Genomic DNA, 22,798 nt, shown 5'->3' with positions numbered 1-22,798 from the left:
GGATGCGGACTCCTCTTATGGGCCAAAAAAGAGAGTGGGAAGTCCCTTCAGTGAGCCCAGGGATAGCTGAAAGTGATCACCATCTCTCTTGATATCCTCGGCACTGCTGGCACCAAAACCACAATCTGGCACCCACACCTCCTGGTACTGCTGCTACGGGTCAAAAACTTCCTGGATTGATGGAATAACCCAGCCATAGCATGCAAAGGGATTTCCTTCTTGCAGGCGTCACCATCATCGCTCCTTACCACCCATGCATCGCTCATAGGATGGGGCACACATTTAAAAGGACTCACAACACAAGGCAAATGGTCACCCGTGGAGATTCACATCAATCTCCTCAAATTGAGAGTGGTCAGGAATGCCTGCACTAATTTCCTTCCACTGATAGCAGGATCACAGATGAAGATCATAATGGGCAACATAGCCTCCATGTACTACATCAGCCTCCAAGGAGGGGCCAGGTCACCCGCCCTATGTGCAGAAGCAATGAAGCTAAGGACTGGTGCATCTCTCACAATGTCACCTTGTCTGTGGCTTACCTCCCTGGCACACAGAACTCGATAGCGGACAAGCTCAGTTTCAAATTCCCACACAACCATGAGTGGGAGATGCACCAGACAGTACTTCACAACTTGTTCTCACAGTGAGGAACACCTTCCTCAGATCTGTTTGCCACTTACCAGAACCAGAAGTGTCCACAATACTGCTCCAAAGCAGGGATGGGACGATGCTCTCTTTTCCCCCGGGACAAAGACCTTTGTACCTTCTCTTCGTTTCCTCTCCTGCTAAAGATAAAGAGGGACGAAGCTCACGTAATCCTGATTGCTCCTATTTGGCCAAGACAGACCTGATTCCCTTACCTGATGCAGCTCGTGATGTGCCCGATGATCTTCCTTTTGACCACTCTGCACATCCTCTGACAGGACAAAGGGCGTACCATACATCCCAGCTGTTGTTTACAGATTGCTCTCACCCCTCGCTCCACCGATATGGCCACCAGGTGCCCGTTATCTACCGGGTAATGAGCGTTGGGGTAGGGCGGAGGTTCGATTACTGGATGCCCTGGGGGGGGGTGACAAGTGCCCAAGGGTAGCGACGGGGATAACGCAAGCAATCAGTCGTAGTGTTAAAGATTGAGGATTTATTAAATGAGTCACAGATAAGGATAAGGGACCACACGATTAGTTACAACTTGGGCTTACAATATAATACTAGAACAAATAACACAAACACTACAATTACAAATAGAAGCTGGCCCTGGTATTTTTCTAAGTCCCAGTAATTATGCAGGTCGTCCCAGGGGTTAATAAAAGTGATATTGGTACTATTAGTAACCATAAATGCAGCAGCTAATCTCACTAAACACAGGTCGTGAGGCTTGACTGGCCCCCCTTGCTTTCAAGGGTTCCTGGTCAACGGGTTTCCCCTAGCAGGAGCCTTGGGGCGGCTGGAACCAGTCTTTGCCTCTTATCTAGCAGCACAGTTATACTTAACAGCTAATTCTACTTACACATACAAACCACGAAAGTTTCATTACGGCCGGCAAGCAGTCAGGCTTCAGGAAACGCGTGAGCCGAGAGAGATCTTCAGGGTGATCAGGCCTGGATACGGTTCGACGGGAATTCGTGTTCTCTCCGCCCGTCCCCGGGAGGGGGCCGGCAATATATAGCGAATTTTTCGTCATAATTTATGATAAGCCAATTGCGGGGTCGCGAGTGGCTCATGCCCATACAAGGGAGGCAATCGGGCCCCAGCATCCCTACCCAGGAAGCGACTGTCGTGGGGGAACTTCCCCTCCTCAGGTCGGCCGACCACAAGGTGCTGTTTCCTGTCACAAGTTCTGCTTTCCGAGCAGCTACGTGATCAGTGGCAGTTCTGGGGGCTGGGGGAAAAAACCGTTGGGGGGGGTGGAGGCCGGAGCACCCGTTGTCTGGCCCTGGGGCCCAACTTGGGGGTCTAACACCAGCTTGGGGGATTCTCCATCTCAAAGCATGGCTCCGAGGTGGCTCCAGCATGTAGAAAGCTCATGCTCAAGGGAAGTACAAGAAGTTCTATTACACAGTAGAAAGCCCTCCGTGTGATGCACTTATCTGCAGCAGTGGTCCAGGTTTCAGATTTGGTGCATGTCCCAACCAATCTCTCCCATATCAGCAAATCTCCCACATATTCTGGAATATGCTCTGACCCTTAAAAAAACTGGGTTATCCCTGAGTTCTCTCAGGGTACACCTAGTACCTATCACAGCATTTCACCAGCCCATAGAGGGGCACTCAGTACTATCACACCCAATTATCTAAAGGTTCCTTAAAGGCATAACAAACCACTTCCTTCAAACTCGACTTCCTACCCCTTGTGGGACCTAAACCTGGTACTGAAAAGGCTGACCAGGCCCTCATTTCAATCTATGTTCAAATCTATGTCACCAGTTTGCTGACATACCTATCAATGAAAATGGCGTTTCTGATAGCAATTACCTCGGCTAGACGAATAGGGGAAATAGCAGCTCTGATGTCTCATCCCCCTTACACAATATTCTTCCCAGACACGGTTACACTCAGGCCACATCCAAAGTTCATTCCTAATGTAACCTCCTCTTTCACCGTGTGCAGTAACAGTGGTTCTTCAAGATGTAAGTCCCTATGAGTGCTACACAACCTGCCCTTCTCCCTTCTCCTTTGGAATTCTCATTTACGACTCTGTGGTAGAAAAGTAACTGAGGACGGTTAGCCCCCGCGTGCTGGCTAGCCTCCTGGCGCAGCATGAGGAAAGATGGCGCATGTGCGTGCCCAGTGGATGCTGCTACCGAAGTTCTCCGATCAGCAGTGCAGGGACGCAGACGCACCTACAGTGGAGCACCCATAGGGACACACATCTTGAAAAACCATAGTTACTGCACAAGGTGAGTAACTTCTTCTTTCTCACCTAGCAGCTGAGAGCAAGGGCTGGGGAGAGAAAAAGCAAAACTCTTCCTCTCAACCTCACTCCTCTTCAGCAACTGGAAGTTAGAGTGAGCAGAAGTAAATGGTCTCTTCCAGCACTCAGTCACCAGCAACAACTGGGACAAGGAAAAGCCTAAGAACCACTAATTTCCCTCCCTTAGCAACATGGCAGAATCCGTGGCAAGGAGCACAGTAAAAAGAGATACAGATGGATTTCTCAGAATTCCACTGCTTTGTTTAGAGCCCTGCGGCCGCTAGGGGGCGCTGCTCCCTGCGGACACTGTGAGCTCTGCGGGCGCTAGGGGGCGCTGCTCCTCAGGACGCTAGGCGGCGGCTCTTCCCAGCGCTGAACTCATAGGTGCCCGCGTGGCTGCCTGACCGAAGCGGCGCGCGGTCCGGGGGCGGGCCTCCCACAGGCCCCGCCTCGAGGACTCTGTCGGGCTGTAGTGCTGAGGGGTTGTGCGGGGAGCGGGCGTGGTGTGCCCCGGGTGGGAGGCGGCGGCGGCGGCGGCATCGGACAACCCCGTCAGGCGGGTCCTCGGCGGGCCCGGGTGAGGTCACTCTTTGTGGTGGCCGCGGCTGCTGTTGGCAAGATGGCGCCGGTGCTGGTGGAGAAGAAGTTGCTGGGGCCGGAGGCGGCCGGCGCCGCCGAGATCCCCAGCGAGGAGGAGGAAGGGCAGAACCTGTGGTGAGCTGGGCCGGGGGCTGGCCTCGGCTGCTCCCCAGTGTCGGGCGGGGCTGCGGTTCCCCCAGTGGGGCGGGGTCCCCTCCCGGACGCCCAGGGGAGTGGGGTGGCAGCCTGGCCACGGCCCTGCGTGTCAGGGGGGGCCGGGCGCGGCTGTAGGGCCCTGCTGCCTGGCTGCTCTCGATGGCTGGTGCAGCGTGGGCCCCCAGCACCCTGCGGCGGACAGGCGGCTCGGAAGCACAGCTGGGGCTCAGTGGCGGGGCCTGCGCTGCCCCAGTGGATGGGAGGAGGGATTGGATATCGGGGCGCCGCGCGTAGGCTCGTACCCGCTTTGTCCTGGCCTGGCCCCCCTCGGGGGACTCTCCCTGCGCCTTAGAGATTTCAGGGACTGAAGCCCCTCGGCAGCCCTGGCCACAGCGCTTCCCCACTTCCTGGGTGGGGTGTAGAGAATGACTTGCGTGTAGTCAGATAGGAAATCATGGCAGAGCTGAGGATGCTCTGTAGTCTCCCAACCCTTACGCTTTCTTTCACCACTGAGTAATGTGTCTGATTTCATCTCCTGTTGTTAAAGGCAACAGAGTAAGGCCTTCACCATAGGTTAGTACCAGTCAGGCAGTCAGCAGTCATAGCTTTAGGTCTTCTTACAATTAGCAGGCCTCTTCATTAGAGGTTCAAGTTTGTAAAAAACGATTTGCTGTTGAATGTGTCACTGAGACAGTGCAACATTGTTTTCATAAAAGTGAGCAGCTCTGGAAGCTGCCTTTCAGATTATCTGAGTGAGGTATCTGTCTTGAATATTTTTATTTAGAGATTTCATAGCTGGTAGATATCTTTTCTGAATGGATGACATTTGACAGGTCTGCTTAAATACCTGCTCATAAGGGCTTTGGAGCTGACATTTACCTGATCTTTCTTTTTGGATGCCCCACTGGCAAACTAATAAGTAATGCTGTCCCTATAGGTCCTCAATACTGAGTGAAGTTTCCACCCGGTCCAGGTCTAAATTACCATCAGGCAAAAACATTCTTGTTTTTGGTGAGTAGTGTCTTCAAGCAGTGGAGACGGTTGGATTTCTTAGAAATAATAAAGTATTGTGCACATACAGAACAGGGGGGTTTTTTTTTGGTGGTGGGAGGGGAGAGTCGGAGTTAAATAATTTAACAAAATTGCTTCAAAACTTTGTATGGACAAAACCATGAGCTGATGCACTTAATTTGACTTTAAACCTGGCTTATATTGGTTTAGCTTGCATTGACAAATGTATACGTGCAAGCTAAGCGAATATAATAGGGCAAATATAGATCTACATTTGTACTGGTTTAACTTAATGTGTTTTTAAAATAACTTTAAATGGATAGACAAGGCCATTTTGTTGGAGTATAATTGGCCCATCGTGGGTGATCATAGATTTTATCTTTTCTTTCAGGCAGCAGAAATGTAGTAAGTATGGGATCCCTAGGTTGGATGGAACTTGAAAAGTTGCTCTGGAACTGGCTTTGCTTGTACTGGGGATTAAGAGGTGGAATATCAGATATATCAATTGGTGTTAAGATATAGGTAAACTTACTTTAAATTCATGAGGTGCTATGTGATGTCCCTGTCCCCAGAAGAGTGAACTCTCTAGCTTCGTGCTGTTAGACTATATTCAAAGTAATGGAATATGTATTTGAATAGTGCAGCTGCTCTTCTCACTTGTCAATCTATAAATTCACAAATTTAGCCCCAAAATTTGAGGAAGGGGGAAACACAAGACCCTCTTTACAAAAAATTGTAACCTCTTAAGTTTGCATAAAAAATCTTTCCAGTAACAAATACACTTCTGAATGTATCTTTTTGCTGTACAAACTTATTGGTAGGTGATGATGGTTCAGGTAAAACAACTCTTATGACTAAAGTACAAGGAGCAGAGCACAGCAAGAAAGGAAGAGGATTGGAATATTTGTACCTAAATATTCATGATGAAGACAGAGATGGTAAGTTACATGCTTTCACATGTAGTCTTCTGCTGAAATTGAGTAGTTGACACATTTTTATAATCATTATGGGTGTCCCTAGTGTATCTTTGGATTACAGTGAAATAGCTGTTTCAGCATTCCCTTGTTGTATACGTTGTAAGAAATTGATATGGCTCATAAAAGAAAAATGCATTTCACACGTAGAGTATTGTGTCTTTCTCTGCCCTTCTCACAGTCTGAGCTCTTTAAGGAAAAATACATTAGAACAACTTGTTCTCAGAGGATCCATTTACTTGCAGGATGACATTTTGCTGATGTTGATTTACTAGTACATTATTCATCCTGCCTACACTCTAATAAAGGTGCATACCAAATCTTGAGCTACAGGAAGGATTCTTAACCCATCCAAGAGCAACCAGGATCTTAAATATGGATTTCATAACTTCTTATTGTAGCCAAAACTTTTAAACTAAGTTATATGTAGGTTACAGTCTTCTGTATCTTGTGTCTTTGGTTAGGTTGTTGCCATCGTCTACATAATGGAGAAATTCCAGTAAGCATGGTTAGGTGAGTGAAAAGGAGATCTTAAGCCACTGACAGAACCAATATTTCCTTTTCTTCAAACTGGAGCTTGTCTTTCTCTTTTCCTCCTCTCCCACTTCCCAAAACTTGTTGCTCGTTTCCTTGCAACTGTTCTCCAGTACACTGGAGGAAAAAGACAAGTTTACTAAAAGAGTCAGCATGGTCCAGGAAGTAGAGCATTGGCCTGAAGGTCAGGAGAGCTTGGTGTTGTGCCACAGACCTGCTGTTTTGTCTTGCACAAGTCACTTACCTCTCTATGCCTCAGTGTCCTTATCTGTAAAGTGAGAATATTAATATTAACCATTATTTGTAAATGCTTTGAGCTCTTTAGATGAAAGTGATAATACTGTTGCTCTTCTGTGCCCCTGAAAATAGAGGACCTTAGGAGCAGTGCACTGGCCACATGGCTGCTTGTGTGTAGGACTGACATACCTCATGCTCACATTGATACTCAGCAGAGGCTTGGTACTTTCCTTGCCAAAGATGCCTTATGAGTCATATTCCTTGAATCCGGAGACAGCTAAAGTCATCTACAGGCTGTCATACTATATTTGACCCATAGGCTATCTGCTCTTGCTGGCATTGTGGTCCTCCTTACGCCTGGGGGTCTGGAGATAATTAATCAGACATAAAACCTACTGCAACTTACCTTTTTGCTTCTCCCAAAGCAGCGAAGATAACATCTTCACTGCTGTCTCCTCTGCCACCCAAATAGATATTAACATCTGCAGTATTGTCTTTTCTGTTGGCCATTATTCCTGACTGCTTGCCTCCTTCAGAGGCAAGGGAAGGAATTTGGGAACTGCAACAGTACTTTAAACCAGCAGGAAGGTATTGCTCCCTCCTCAGTCTCTCTTATAGTCTTGGGTAACTGGCAAAGTACCACTTTCCTCTTTGGAGACCCATCCTCTTTAGTCGTCTACCTTTTTGAGGAGCAGAAAAAGAGAGCAAAGGAACTGGCGAGTGAGAAGAATGCAGTGTTGAGTAACATCCAATGAGCAGCTTACAGTGTTTCAGACTTTGACTTACGCAGTAGCATCAATATCTTTTCTAAGGTCAGGTCATCTGCCTTTTATCAGGGACGCAGCCTGTGTCAAAAGAAAGGATTCCTGAAAACCAACAAGATGCTGGAGGAAAATGAAGGGCACCAAGTCAACATTAGGTCGCTGGAACTCTTTCACTGAAGCAAGAAGAGAATGGCCTTTGCATCCTTCTTTGGTTCTAGAGACCATTATCTGGTATCTTCATGTTTCCAGACTTGGGTCCAGAAGAGTCTTAATCTTGAGAGGAAAAAGCAAAATATGTTGGGCAGAGAACTGGCTCGTCTTCCCTCCATACCTAATTTAGCCTTTAGAAGCAAGATGATAAACTTGATTGCTCATGAGTCCAAAGCCAGATAAACTCTTACTTTCCTTCTTTCACCCTTTGCTTTCCTCTTCCCTCCCTCCAAAATCCCATTTGAGCATTTAGTTCATTTTCTTGCAACTTCAAGTAGAATAGCTATAGATTGTTAGGCCCTAGGGACTTACCTTGGAGCTCTTATTCTTACCTTTGTCCTTTCTACCACATCAGAGGTTTCTGCCCAGTTCTTGGGAGTGACTGACATCTGTCTTGGATGCCAAGTTATTCATGTAGTCCTTTTCTGAGATAACTGGTCAGTTCAGGCCAGTTCTTAATTTTTAAAGTCACAGTTAAAAAAAGTGGTCATATTTTTAACTGTGTATGTTCTCCGTGTGCTCAGTCTTCTGTCCTCTTCATCTTTCTAAAAGTGTCCTGATGAAGTCTCAGGTTTATGGCTCATTGGCTTAACCATTTGAGGATGGCCACATTCGCTATACTTTAGATTATTTAAAGTGCAGCTTGCACCCACTGAGTTTTAAAAAAACAAAATGTGAAGTCATCTTAGAACAGCGGTACCAAACTGTGCGGCATCCCCCACAGGGGGTTGTGGAGGAATGTTTTGGGAGAATGCAGTGGGGCCTGAGCCAGCCCTCATAGCGGATGGTGAGGGAGCGCCACTCTACTCCCAGCTCTGCTCTGGCCCCGCCCACAGCCTCAGCTCCTGTCTGCAGCTGCTGGGGAGGCGCAGGCGGATTATATTAGGGGCAAAAGGGGGTGCATGACTTAAAATATCTACTGAATTTACAATACATACAGATCTTCAGTAGAATGTTCTAATTCTCACATGTTGCATATAAGTATTGTCATGAAAACACATCTTGCTACAAGAGTGGAGACCAGTGATTGCTAATATTAGATACTTCAGTGTTCTTGGCAGAATATTGGTTTGCATAAAAGATTACATGTACAGGTGGAGTGGGGTTTAAATTCTATTGCAATTACAGTTGGGCTTGTTCATAAACTGATTACTTTGATATCTGCATTTTCAAATTTATTACAAATGTGTATTTTAACCTCTCATGCTAGACTTGCAATATTTTGCAGGATTCTGGCTAAGTATACTAGCACCTAACCCAGTAAAGCCTTAATTGTAGGCACAACTGTAATGATCTCATGACATACTTGGAGTCCAGGTATGAATACGTATGCCAAATTCAGCTGTGCTGTATAATGTACGCTGCTACCTCGATATAATGTCACCAGATATAATACGAATTTGGATATAATGCGATAAAGCAGTGCTCCGGGGGGGAGGCGGGGCTGCGCACTCCAGTGGATCAAAGCAAGTTCAATATAACACGATTTCACCTATAACACGGTAAGATTTTTTTGGCTCCCAAGGACAGCGTTATATTGAGGTAGAGGTGTATTAAGTAAATGATTGTAACACACTAAGCAGAAAGTATCCTTTTATAAAAATGAAATGTGTACTTAGGAAAAGCAAGAGAATACAGATCTTCATACCTCTTTGCCGCTAAGTTAAAACCAAGATTCTTACAGAAAGCAACAACTCATTTTACAGGGACGCTGCCAAATTGCTTTGGTGCTCTTTTTCCTTAAGGGATGGGTGGTACACATACACTCATTATGTTAAATGCGAACAGGCTAGACTTGCTGGTAGCTAGCTTCTACTCTTCTTCAATTTGGCACTGTAATACCATGTTGGTTTGCTGCTTACTGATGGGCTAATGTGGCTGTAGCAAAAGGCACGTTAGTTTGAGGTATAATTGCCCCTTTTCCTTTTCAGATCAGACTCGCTGTAATGTTTGGATTCTAGATGGAGACCTGTATCATAAAGGACTCCTGAAGTTTGCTGTTTCTGCAGAAAACCTGCAAGAGACCTTAGTAGTCTTTGTGGCAGATATGTCTAGACCATGGACTGTTATGGAATCTCTACAAAAATGGGCCAGTGTCTTACGTGAGCACATTGATAAGCTGAAAATTCCCCCGGAAGAGATGAGAGACATGGAACAAAAATGTAAGTCTAGTATGATTTTTCTTGCATGGCTTTTTGCATCTTAATGACAGTTTGTTTAACCCGTGTCTTGCTGTACTACTTCCCTAATGCATAGTACTTAAAAGCAGGAGATGGCTAAATGTGAACTTTGAAGTTTTGACTGTAACACTTATTTTAAGTGAATGGACTTTTTATCAAGCTTTTAAAGAACTCCTCCAGCTTTTGCTTATATTCACTATCAGAATACTAGTTGAGTTAATCACTCTTTGAGTAAACGATGTAACATTTCAAGTTGCCTTGTATTTGAGCCTTCTTGATTTCATTGAAATAAATCAGTATTTAATCAGCCAACTTGAAATATGGTCAAGCTTTTTTAAAAAAAAAAAAAAAATCTACCAGAACAAACTTAAACTTTTTTCTGTCTACTCACTGTTCTCTATGTAGCTGTGTACATAAATACAATGCTCACAAATATATACGTTCTCTAATTGACTTCTACTTGCCTGTTCTTTAGGTTGAGTGTCCATGGTTGTATATTCCAGTGTCAAATTCTGGATTATGATCTAGGTAAAAGAATGCTTTAATAGGACTTTGCAGGCTATAAACAACCACTATCTTAAGTGTGGTGTTGAGAGGAAGGGTACACTAAAACACAGTGTCATTTTGAGGCTAGTAGTTTCTCTATAATGTCCTTTCTAAAGAACTACATTCCTGGTTTGAAAATGCTTCCGAGTATATTCAGATGGCTAATATCCTCAGAGGAACTCTCTAAACATATTTGTCATTCTAGAATGTCGTTGTAATTGGTCAGGGTTGTTTGCTACATGAAAGAGCACTAAAATCTTCACCAAACTCTGGGTTTTCTTGGTGCATATGTTTGTTTAAAAAACTGGAGTGATGCTTGGTGTTTAGAGTTGGATGCTGTGTTACGTCGGCTACAGTCCTGAAAATGGTTTGAATGCTTTTTTTTTCAAGTGTGGCCGTAATTCTATATCTGGAAGTTCTTAAAGATTTTAAAGAGATTTTTAACTGAAATGAGAAGATACAGTGTAATAGGACTGATGTGTAGGAGTGAATTCTTAGGAAATAAGGCCAGAAGACTCATCATGTGATAGTCCACCAAATGCTGTCAATCTTGAAGAAAGCCCTTCCCCGCCCTTTGCCCCATCCCCCACCCCCCCCAGTAAGAATGTAAGCAGCAATTCAAACAATACAGCATGTAAGGAAGCCACCAAGCTGGAGAGCCTTATGAGTGAGATGCAGCCTTCAGAAGAGAACATGTACTACACCTCTACCCCGATATAATGCGACCCAATATAACACAAATTTGGATATAATGCGGTTAAGCAGCTCTCCGGGGGGCGCTGGGCTTTGCGCTTCAGCGGATCAAAGCAAATTTGATATAATGTGGTTTCACCTATAACACGGTAAGATTTTTTTGGCTCCCGAGGACAGCGTTATATCGGGGTAGAGGTGTGTTCTGTAGCTGGATGACAGAGTAAAGTTACCTAAGCCACATCCATACTACAGCTGCTCCAGTGGCAGAGGTATGGTTCCAGAATTATGCCTCTGTAAGCCTGTAATGTAGATGCATACTACAGCAGCAGAAGGGGATTTTCCATCGCTCTTGCAGCTTCACTTCCCCAAACAAGAGTAGTTAGGTTGGCAGAAGCATTCTTTTATCAACCTTGCTGTGCCTATGTTGGGGGTTAAGTTGGCATGGCTACAGCACCCAAGATTGTGGATTTTTCACAGACCTGAACATCCGCTGTGTTAACCTAAGTTTTAAGTGTGGACCAGGTCCAATGAAAATGGTTTGGGAGTCATGGTGGATACTTAGCTGAACGTGTACTCCTGGTGCGATGCTGGCAATCCTTGGATGCATAAACAGGGATCTTGAATAGGAGTAGAGGGATTGTATTACTTCTGTATTTGGCACTGGTGTGATCGCTGCTGCAATACTGTGTCAGTTCTGGTGTCCATAATACAAGCAGGATATTGATAAATTGGAGAGGGTTCAGAAAAGAGTCTTTCAAATAATTAAAGGATTTGAAGCTAGAGAAATTCAGACTGGAAATAAGTCTTAAAATTGAGAGTGAGTAACCACTGGAACAACTTACCAATGGTTGTGGTAGTTTTTCCATCACTGACTATTTTTAAATCAAGAGTTAATGTTTTTTCTAATGGTTTGCTCCTGGGGGGGAGATTTCTGCGGGACTGCGCGCCTGCAGAATTTTTGTGCTTCCCTGCAGAAAACGGCAGGGAAGCAAAGGCAAGCTGGGGGGGCGGGGCAACGATGTGTGCAGTTTTGCGGGGGATTGCCCCCGACACGCAGAGGCGAGGTATGGGGAGAGTACATGGGGTTACATACCCCCCCCGCCCATTTCTACAAGTGCAGAGCTGTCCAGCTGAAGGTTGCATGCCAGTGTTGAGGTGGGGGATTTATCTGGCCGTGTTAAGGAGAAAACGTTAAACCTATAAAAGGCATTTTTAATGTGCCCATCATAGTGGTACCCTCTATTGTGGGGAGCCTATTTTGTTCTACCTCTCATTCAAAGCAAAAGAAAAGTTATTTGATTCATTTGTACCACTGCAAACCCACACACTTGTCTTTTCCATTAAATGCCATTTGCCATTGTTTTTGGAGAAGGCTAAGAATACGTTCCTGGAAATGAGGAGGGAAGGTGGAAAGGATCTGTTTTTGTAACCTATTCTTTAGTTTAACTGAATTTTTTTTCCAAACATTTTTTTTCTCTTTGAATCTGTGCTTTTTAAAATACTGTTGGGTGTACAGTAGAACCCTGTTTATCTGACCGTCCATTAACTGGACAACCAGTACTCCAGGGCCAGAAGCAGATGATCTCTCCTGTGACTGCTAGAAAGTTCTGCAGGAATGGCATTTTCACATTCTTTGGTTTATCTGGATTTTTAATTATCCAGTCTGGTCCTGGTCCCAATTAGATCAGAATAAATTGGGTTCTGCTGTATAATTCTGTTATAAAACTAGGTGTCAGGAGAACTGGACGCCTTGCATAGGTCATCCTCCCCTGCCAACATCTCAATAAATTAGTGCCAGCACAAGATTTTTATTTAATGTGCAGCCCTGAAACATACCAGAACTTTGAGATAGCAGAGCACAAAGGTTAAGAGGTAGCCCTGGGATGCAGTCTCTGTCCTTTAGAGCTGTAAACTGAAGGGTAAGTCAGTTTGAGTCTAGATACTGCTGAAGCAAAGTTGTTAGTGTACAGTGTGAGGATCTTAAAAGATGGTAGTGGCCTTGTTTTGGGATCTGTATATCAAAGCTTCTTGGAATGAGTAGCTTGTATTGCTCCTTACTATAACAGATTCTGAGAAAGTAATTGTTATGGAGAAATGTTAGTGACCTTCATGGTCTTGGTAGGAGCGTGGATAAATCAAAGCAATTTACATCCCCAATTTTAATAATAATTGTAAGTCATTAAGCAGGAAACTTTAATTAAAGGAATCAGTTTTAATAATGTTTGCATGTGTATTTATTCCTCTAAAGAAAAGTTCATTCTCATTGGTTAGTAATCATTAAAACATTTGATTTGCTACTAAATATAGCCTTTACAGTAAATTTGCTGCTTATAGCTAACCAGGAAGATATTTGTATTCATGCATATTTATTTACACAACTATGTAGCTTAACTTTTTACTAGGTGATTACGTTTTTACTTGCAGTTTGTATCAAGCTCTATTTGGACACACACTTTTTCTGAAGCTGACAGCCTCAGTGTGGACTTAGGTCTGCACAGGGCATTATAAATATGATCTTCACAGCCTGTGTCTATACTGCACACCTTCCAGCAGTACATCTGTGCCACTACAGTAGTGCTGCTTAAGATATGCAGTGTAGCTGCTTTTTGTCAGCAGAAGAGAACTCTCCTGCCAACAAGATAAAACCACCCCCAACGAGGGACGGTAGCTTAGTCAGCAGGAAAGCATCTCCCACTGACAAAGTACTGTCCACACCTCCACCCCCAACTAACTTCAGTAGGCTACCCAACCTGTCTTGGTTGCACCCTACCTCCCAACCCAAAGTTATAACTCAAAGTGGAGGGCTTAGCTCAAAAAGTGTGAAAACAGCTTAGGGTGCTGGGAGGGGGTAGCTAGAAGCTATGTGCAGACATGGGGTAGCTGAACTTGCAGGGAGGGGGTAGCTAGGGTGTAGGGAGAGGGGTACTAGAGGCTGTGTTCAGGCAGGGTGTAGCTTAGGTTACAGGGAGGGCATAGCTCAGGGTACAGAGAGATGGGTATTAGGGGCCGTGTGCTGGGAGGACTCCCCTGTGGTCTCTGTTACTGGAGGGGTCTGCCAGCCACTCTTACTGGTTGCAAAGGGGGCTGGGAGCTAAGGAGCAGCTTCAACCTGGGGCACCAGCAGGAGAGGAAGGAACGCTGCTGCCGTCTGCTCCATGGCACCAGCCAGAGCAGCAGCTGTCCCATGATGTCAGGCTCTGGCTTCTCCACCTCTGACCTGGACAAGGGGCGGGGACTGAAGATTTGGGGGAGGGAGGGGTAAGGTGTGGTGATGCCCCAGGACTGCTTTGATTCTGCACTGCAGGTTTGTCAGGGGGAGTGCAATGCCTTCCGTGTCCCCAACTCTGCCTCTGGGCTCCAGGCTTCAGCTCCACAGGGTGTGCTGGGAATTGGGGCTTCAGCCCCAGGCCTCCCAGCTTCAGCCCCGTGGGGGGGTGTTGGGGATCCCAGCTTCAGCCCCACGCCTCCTGGCTTCAGCCCCATGAGGGAGCACCGAGGATGAGAGCTTCAGCCCCGTGGGGGGCACCAGGGATCGGGGCTTCAGCCCACACCGCCTGGGTTCAACCCTGCGAGGGGGTGCGGAGGATCAGAGCTTCAGCCCTGCGCCTCCTGGCTTCAGCTCCATGGGGGGTGCTGGGGATCAGGACTTCAGCTGTGGGGCCTCATGGACCCCTTGAAAGGGCTCGCGCATCCCCAGTTGACAACCACTGATATACAGCACAAAGGTCAGCAAAAAGTTTTTGCTGTCTTTGCAGTCAGCTGCCAGTTGTAATGCCGTGTAACGTGGTTCACACTGCGCTCCTGGGTATTCGGCCCCTGGGCCTCCCTCTACAACGAGTCAGGGACACTTCAGTCTGGTGCAGTGCCTGAGCTCTTTATTCTCAGAGAGTTTTCCACCACCAGTTCCCAACTATATACAGGCTTCACAGCTACTTTGCCTACAACAGGCCTGGCCAGCAACAAAGTAAGAGACTCCCACTTCCTTCTGTGCCTGACATTTCTCTTTCCCTCTTCCCCCCTTCTCTGGCTTTCTCACAGCCTTTATAGCTCTGGGCTAATAAGACTGGCAAGTGTGGCCAGTTACCAGGCAGGCACTGGGCTACTCACCCAGCCTCGATCCATTGTCCTTGATTGGGGCTGGAGTGGCAGGAGCTGTTAAAGGCTTCTTAGCCAGTACCCTGCTGCACTCCACCACTGGATTTTCATTTGCTGAAGTCAGTCTGACCCATCTGTCGTGCTCAATAATATGCAGCCTTCCTAGCTACTGAAACTTGTCCACTATGTAGGCTCATTGGGTAGCATGCGGTGAGATCAAGAGTTGACATATTTCAGGGTCATTCTCATCAAAGTAGTTCTGATGTTTCTCTTTAAACAAAGTGAAGAACTTCAGCAGCCATATTATGTCAAATCCCAAAAATGTTTCCAGGCTAGCCCTACATCCACTGAGGCTTCCGTCATTGAGGGAAATGCTTCCATGAATTTTTGTTGGAATTAAGTGTCATAGTTTTCAGGGCTTGAATTATTGATATGGAGACATCATGGAGCTCTGTTTGTCATAAAATAACATAACTGTTTTGAATGAAGGCGCGTCCAGGTCGTCTTATACTTGTTGGCCTGTTGAAACACTAATGATGACTAGGTTGTACTTGGTACATTTGGAAAGTAGTAATAAGCCATTAGAGTTCTTGTTACCAACTCCATGACAACTTATCACATCACCCCAGGATGCAGTCATGACCAACCCTGGCATGGAAATCACCTAAAGTGGTCAGCTTATTACACGCGACTGATGTGATGATGCTGTCGGGTTTGATAGAAGTCCTCTGTATCCTTATCTGGATTAATCATTTTTAGTGCATGGGTTGATGATAGAAGCATAATGAGCTTTCACAAAGGCCAGTGTGGAGAAGCATAGGTCTGTCGTTGACACCATTTGACAGTGACTCAAGTTTGCAGGCAATCAAAAAGCAAGTGGCAAACCCCACACCAAAGTATCTGCATTTATCCTCAAATATGAGAGTCAAGTGAAAGATGTACTCCCTTCTTCTGGCTGCAACTCACCAGCAAGTGTTGTCTCACTGAATGCGTCAATATCCATATTGTACCGTGCCAATACTCTGAGTGTTGCAGTTCTACATTCAGTTCTGTCATCTCTGTCAGAGCATACAAACATTCCAAGTTGCAAAATTTATTTGGGTCTTCCTTATATTTAGATTGCAGAAAAGCTGGAAGACCAGTCAAGTATGATATTCTGAGGGTATGTCTATGCTGCAATAAACCTGTACCTGGCCCGTGCCAGCTGACTCAGGCTTGTGAGGCTTGGGCTGGGGAGTGTTGTAGATGTTCAAGCTCAGACCTTGCAGTGTCCTTGAGCCTGGACTCCAGCCTGAACCTTAATGTCTGCACTGCAGTTAAATAGCCCCTTAGCCTATGCCCAATGAGCCTGAATCAGCTAGCCCAAAAGATTGGGGAGGAGCAAGTGCCGGGAGTAAAACTGTGCTCTTTATATAAGTCAATTTAGCTAAACCTTTTGATTCTGTAAATCATGAGGGACTTTGGAAACGTTTTTGTTCATCTTTGGATGCCCTGCAAAGTTTTTCTATCATTTGGTCCTTCCATAATGGATTGATGATCAGAGTAATGGAAAATGACAAGATATCAGACCCCGTTCTGGTCACTAGTGGCAGCAAACAAGATTTTGTTGTCATTCCCACACTTTTCCACCTTTTGGGGGGCTGTGCTTATGGATGTATTTTGTTGTGTTGTTAGAGGAGTATTTATCAGTTCCACACTGATGGGAAGTTATTGAAGCTTCAATGCGTTTATGCACACAGTGGCAGGTTGACTCATTAAGGAGCTTTTATTTGCTGATGACTGTGCACTCTGGTTGCTCATTCAGTTTATAACTGTTGCTTTGCTCATGCAACCAATCATTTTGGTTTTACAATCAGCCTAAAGAAAACTGAAGTACTGTATCAGCCTATGCTGGGGATGTTGATGTCTACACATTTATTAAGATTAACCACACTTTTCTCAAGTCCATGGAGAAGTTTTGCTACCGAGCCAATATGCTGTCACAGAATGCCACAGTTAGTTACCCATCACATAGGCAAGGCCGACTCTGCATTTGAAATGCTGTCACACTGCCTATGGAAGTGTAATGTCTGCAGTGGTAATGGACGATCTTGTCTGTCCCACGTGTAACTGTATCATGGTTCTCACATTGGTCTGACCTCACATATACGTGTTCACCAGTAGCATTTGATGAATCCCTGTACGTCAACATTGATGTGAGACTCCATCGTCATTTGGATGGAAATTCAAATTCAGTTAAAAATACACCACAGCTTTTAATTTTTTTATAAAAATAAAATCACCATATATGTTTTGTGTGTGTGTATATATAAGAAAAAAGTTTATCAAAACATGTTCTGTATTTAAAACTGATTTATTTAGCAAAGGAAGAAATATCTGTAGTTAGTGAATTGAACTGATAGTTTTGGTCACCATATTCTTTGTAACTAATAGATCTCGTCCACTCACACATAGCTTTTGTTCATAGATTGAAAGAGGAAAATAAGCTTTCCTGCTTTTTCAACTCTGTTGGTTTCTTAATTTTTGAGTGAATTAGTCATTTAACTGAACTAATTCAGTAAGTTCAAACAAAGAAAATATTCGGTTTACACCTGCAGACGTGACTACTGATGTCAAAAGCTGGCTTAGCACTTCAACTCTGGTTCCAGATGCTCATCCAGCGACTTCAAACAGTCCAGTGGTCTAGCTTTATTTGAAACTTGGTAGCAAATGTAGTGCTTAGTATTCTTTGTATTTTTAATTTAAATGATTTTGATATAATACAAGTTTAAGACTTTTTAAGTTGTAAAGTTCAAATTTAATTTAAAGTGGGTTTATTTAAAAAAAATCTAATTTAATGTAAATAAAAATCCAATTTAAATTTAAGATTTAAAATTTTTTTTTATATACAACTATTTTTATCCCCCACCCTTGTGGAAGCTTCTCTCTGACATCTTTTTAGAGATGTCAGAAACAGCCAGCTCAATCTCAGCATGGCTGAAACAGCTCTCAGTATTGAAACTACAGGCTACCCCAAATAATTTCAAAAAAAGGGACCAAAAATGTCATCCTGGCAGTAAACAGAGTAAAAGAGGCAGAGACAAAAAGACATTTTTGTAAAAATGGGAAGTCAAATCATACTGAGGAAAATAGAAAGGAACATAAACTTGGGCAAGTAAAGTATGATTAGGCAGGCCAAAAAAGAATTTGAAGAACAACGTGCAAAAAAGACACAAACTAACAACAGTTTTTTTTAAGTACATGTGAAGGAGGAAGCCTGCCAAACAGTCAGTGGGGCCACTGAAAAATCATGATGCTAAAAGAGCACTCAAGAAAGACAAGGCGATTGCAGAGAAGCTAAATAAATTCTTTGTATCTGTGTCTGCTATCTGAGCCATTCTTTTTAGGTGATAAATCTGAGGAATTGTAGCCTGTTGAGGAGGTTTTGGAATAAACGGATAAATTAAACAGTAGTAAGGACCAGATAGTATTCATCCAAGAGTTCTGAAGGAGCTCAAATATGAAATTGCAGAACTACTTACTGTGGTATGTATCCTGTTGCGTAAACTAGCCTCTGTAGCAGATAGCTAATGTGATGCCAATTTAAAAAAAAAAAAAAAAAAAGGTTTCCAGAGGTGACCATAGCAATTTCAGGCCAGTAAGCCTAACTTTAGTACCAAGCACACTGATTGATAATTCTATTCTTTGCTACAGTTTCAGACACATGGTTGAATGTAATATATTGGGGAAGAGTCAATATGACATTTATAAAGGGAAATTATACCTCATAGATCTGTCAGAATTCTTTAATGGTGTCAAACATGTTAAGGATGGGCCAGTGGATTAAGTGTATTTGGACTTTCACAAAACCTTTTACAAGGCCCACACCAACGGCTCTTAAGCAAAACAGGCAGTCATGGGATAAGAAGGAAAGTCCTAACATGGATCATTACTTGGCTAAAACAGTGTTTCCCAAACTTGCCATCCCGCTTGTGTAGGGAAAGCCCCTGGTGGGCCGGGCCAGTTTGTTTACCTGCCCCGTCCACAGGTCTGGCCAATCGCAGCTTCCACTGGCTGCGGTTCGCTGCTGCAGGCCAATGGGAGCTGCTGGAAGCGACGGCCAGTACTTCCTTCGGCCCATGCCTCTTCCAGCAGCTCCTGTTGGCCCAGAGCAGTGAAGCACGGCCACTGGGAGCCGCGATCGGCTGGACCTGCAGACGCGGCAGGTAAACAAACTGGCCTGGCCTGCCAGGGGCTTTCCCTACACAAGCGGTGTCCCAAGTTTGGGAAACACTGGGCTAAAAGATAGGAAAGAATGGGTAGGAAAAAATGGTCAGTTTTCCCAATGGAGAGAAGTAAATAGCGGTGTCCCCCAAGAATCAGTACTGGGACCAGTGCTGTTCAGCATGTTCATAAATGATCTGGAAAAAGGAGTAAAGAGTGAATTGGCAAAGGTTGCAGATGATACAAAATTAATCAAGCTACATAGGTCCAAAGCTGACTGTGACAAGTTACAGAGGGATCTCACAAAACTAGGTGATGAGGCAACACAAAGGCAGATGAAATTCAGTGTTGATAAATGCAAAGTAATCCACATTGGAAAATTTAACCCCAGCTATCCATACAAAATGATGGAATCTAAATTAGCTGTTACCACTCACGAAAGCGCTCTTGGAATCATTATGGATGGATAGTTTTCTGAAAACATCTGCTCAAAGTGTAATGGCAGCTAAAAAGGCTAACAGTATTAGGAACCACTAGAAAAGGGATAGATGATAACACACAAAATATCATAATGCCACTATATAAATACAGAGTCTGCCCACACCTGGAAATACTGTATGCAGTTCTTGTCATTCTATCTAAAAAAATCTGGAACTGGAAAAAGTACAGAGAAGGACAACAAAACTGTTTGGGGAATGGAACAGCTTCCATATGAGCGGATATTAAAAAGACTAGGAGTATTCATTTCAGAAAAGATATGACTAAGGAGGGGATATGATAGAGATCTATAAAATCATGAATGATGTGGAGAAAGTGAGTATGGAAGTGTTTGTTTACCTCTTCACATAACACAAGAACCAGGAGTCACCCAATGAAAGTAATAGTTAACAGGTTTAAAACAAAGAAAGTACTTCTTCAGACAACACACAGTCAACCTGTGGACTTGTTATCGGGCTGTTCTGTGTTTGTTCAGTGCTTAGCACCGTGGGGTCCTAGTCCATGACTGCATCTGTGCCTCCTAGTGCTATAAACAGATAGTTAAGGGTTAATGTCTTTTTTACCTGTAAAGGGTTAACAAACAGGGAACCAAAAACACCTGACCAGAGGACCAATCAGGAAACAAGATATTTTCAAATCTCGGTGGAGGGAAGCCTTTGTTTGTGTTTTTTGGGTTTTGCTTTGTTCTCTTTGGGTCCTGAAAGGGACTAGACGTGCAACCAGGTTTCTTGCCAATCTCCCTGCTACAGTCTCTTATATATTCAGAATAGTGAGTATTAAGTAGAAAGGCGGTTATAGTCTTTTGATTGTTTTCTGTATTTGCAAATGTGTAGTTTGCTGGAAGTATTTTAAATTGTATTTTGCTGGGGGGAGGCTTCTCTCTAGTGTAAGCTGAAAGACCCTGTAACTTTTACCATCTAAATTACAGAGACAACTTTTACTTTTTTTCTTTCTTTTTTATTAAAAGTTTTGCTTTTTAAGACCTGTTTGATTTTTTTCCCCTGGTTGAGGCTCAAGGGAATTGAGTCTGTACTTACCAGGAAAGTGGTGGAAGACAGGGAGAAGGAAGGGAGGGGGGGAAAAGGGGAATCCCTTTGTTTAGATTCATGGAGCTTGAATCTGTCTATCTCTCCAGGATAGCCCAGGGAGGGAATGCCTGGAAGGGGGAGAGAAGGAGAGGGAAACCTGATTTCTCTGTGTTGTGATTCAGGGAGTTTGAATCACGGTGATCTAGTGTACCCAGGGTGGGAAAGATCTGGGAGGAAGAAAGGAGAAGAGGGGGAAATGGTTTATTTCCCTTTGCTGTAAGACTCAAGGAATTTGGGTGTTGGGGTCCCCAGGGAAGGTTTTGGGGGGACCAGAGTGTACCAGGCACTGGAATTCCTGGTTGGTGGCAGCATATCAAATCTAAGCTGGTAATTAAGCTTAGAGGAATTCATGCTGGTACCCCAACTTTTGGACTCTGAGGTTCAAATTGGGGAATTATACCATGACACCTAGGCACTGTGGTACCATAATAATAATGATAATCCAGATCTTTCCTTGCCAAAGCCAGATTGTTCCACTTGATACTTCATATGCTGTTCAGTCAGGGTAGAATCTTCTGGAGAACTTGGAGCAAATTGGGCAAGCTATTCTGGAGATGCTGAGGCTCAAAAAATATCTAGGTTTTCGCCTGTGAATAGTCCACTAACTTTTTGGTTTGTCATACCTCCAAAAAAGGCCTGGCATAGTAGGAACTTCAGAACAGGTTTTGCACACTCTTTGAGGAGAGCAAAAGAATGTGGCAGGATATATCTCAGTACCTATTTAAGAAGTCACTCACTATGGAATAGCTTCACTGGTTCATAACTATCAATATTTTGCAACTTAACTAATATATAATCTAGTATAAAGTAATTATCAATTTTGTGGAAGCTAATCTTAGCATTACTTGTTTTTCTTGAATATTTTAATACAAAACAATATTTTAAAATGTTTACTATCATGGAGGTTATTACCCAGGAATACTTGCTTTCATAAATACAAACCTTGAAAATCTGTCTAAATTATCTAATGGTGAAACAGAAGGACTCACAACTTAGTGCTTTTACCAGTATTTTTACAATATTCTTTCAGTATAACATAGAAAATTGTAAAAATTTAAATAAATGTAAATTGTAAAATTATTTTGGAAAAAGAGAAGCAAACATTCTCTTCTGTCTCCTTATGCATAAAGGAGTGGTGTGCACAGCAGTCTGGCAAGGGTCAATTTTTTGCAGAAATTTCAATTTGTGGGTATGTTGTCAATCTTGTGAATTAAAAGTTGTTTGGGTGGAGTGGCATTTTTGCATGCATGGCTGTGTATTGAACATTATCTTGTACTACAATAGGTTTAGAAAATGGAAACATACTAAGGGCAGGACATTTAAAATAACTCATACACATATGCTTTCCTTGTTTGTGAATCTTTGTCCTGCCTTGTGTTTATTTTTCTTGAAAGGTGGATAGTTAGTATATTTTTAACTGTTTAACTAGAATAGGGCTAATAGGTATTCTGTGTCTATTGATATGAAGTTCAGCCATTGTGTATTAAATTGTTAATATTTACAGGTAATGGACATCTTTTCTGCCTAAACCAGAAACCTGGTGGAAGCCAATTTTTTATCACTGAGTAGAGATAGTCTTCATAGGTATTGCTGTACATCCCATAGCGAGTGTGTGTGTGTACTTAATACAATACATTGCTCACTTCTTACAGTGTTGTATTTTGTTCAGATACCATGATACAATTGTCTTTTATTTACTTCTAATACTCGGGGAGGTGGGAGGGGAGTCTTTTTAGACATTTGTAGTACTTACAGGTTAGCTTTTCTATATTTACATTTGCTTCTGTTGTTGTTTTTTTGAAACGTTTTGGATGTGTATACGCGCTTCTATCAGAGTCTGCAAAAGAATTTATACCCCACTGGAAAAAACTCTGTTCTGCTTGTGCTGTTTGATCCATCAAAGACTAAACGTATCTAAAGTTGTCTTAAAGAGTTTCTTTATATATTGAAACTGAAATAAATGTTCTTAAACAAATTTGTTTTTTCTGTTTCATATGAATGCTGATGAATGCAGCTTGCTCTTAGGGGCTGATCTCTGGCATTTAAAAAAAAACCCACCCAACATTTAGTTTAAGGAAGAACAAAGACTCCAGAATTTGGCAAACGGGTGTTTA

At 43.6% G+C, this 22,798-nt stretch overlaps 1 protein-coding gene across 2 annotated transcripts in view; it reads left to right on the top strand.

Moving 5' to 3' along the window:
* The first annotated feature begins 3,474 nt into the window (after window positions 1-3,474).
* DYNC1LI2 (dynein cytoplasmic 1 light intermediate chain 2) overlaps window positions 3,475-22,798 on the top strand; it is a 39,064-nt gene continuing 19,740 nt past the window's right edge. The window contains exons 1-4 of one of the 2 annotated variants that reach the window (XM_050923189.1): window positions 3,475-3,630; window positions 4,589-4,662; window positions 5,484-5,600; window positions 9,313-9,543. In XM_050923189.1, the coding sequence (XP_050779146.1) occupies window positions 3,536-3,630; window positions 4,589-4,662; window positions 5,484-5,600; window positions 9,313-9,543 (517 nt within the window). In that variant the 5' untranslated portion in view covers window positions 3,475-3,535. The remainder of the gene's footprint in view (window positions 3,631-4,588; window positions 4,663-5,483; window positions 5,601-9,312; window positions 9,544-22,798) is intronic. The other variant, XM_050923190.1, reaches the window with a different exon arrangement.

This window comes from Gopherus flavomarginatus, chromosome 14, assembly GCF_025201925.1.
Source record: "Gopherus flavomarginatus isolate rGopFla2 chromosome 14, rGopFla2.mat.asm, whole genome shotgun sequence".
Classification (NCBI taxonomy): domain Eukaryota; kingdom Metazoa; phylum Chordata; order Testudines; family Testudinidae; genus Gopherus; species Gopherus flavomarginatus.
The sequence above is the reverse complement of the archived record's forward strand: the minus strand, read 5'-3'. Positions and strand labels throughout refer to the sequence as shown.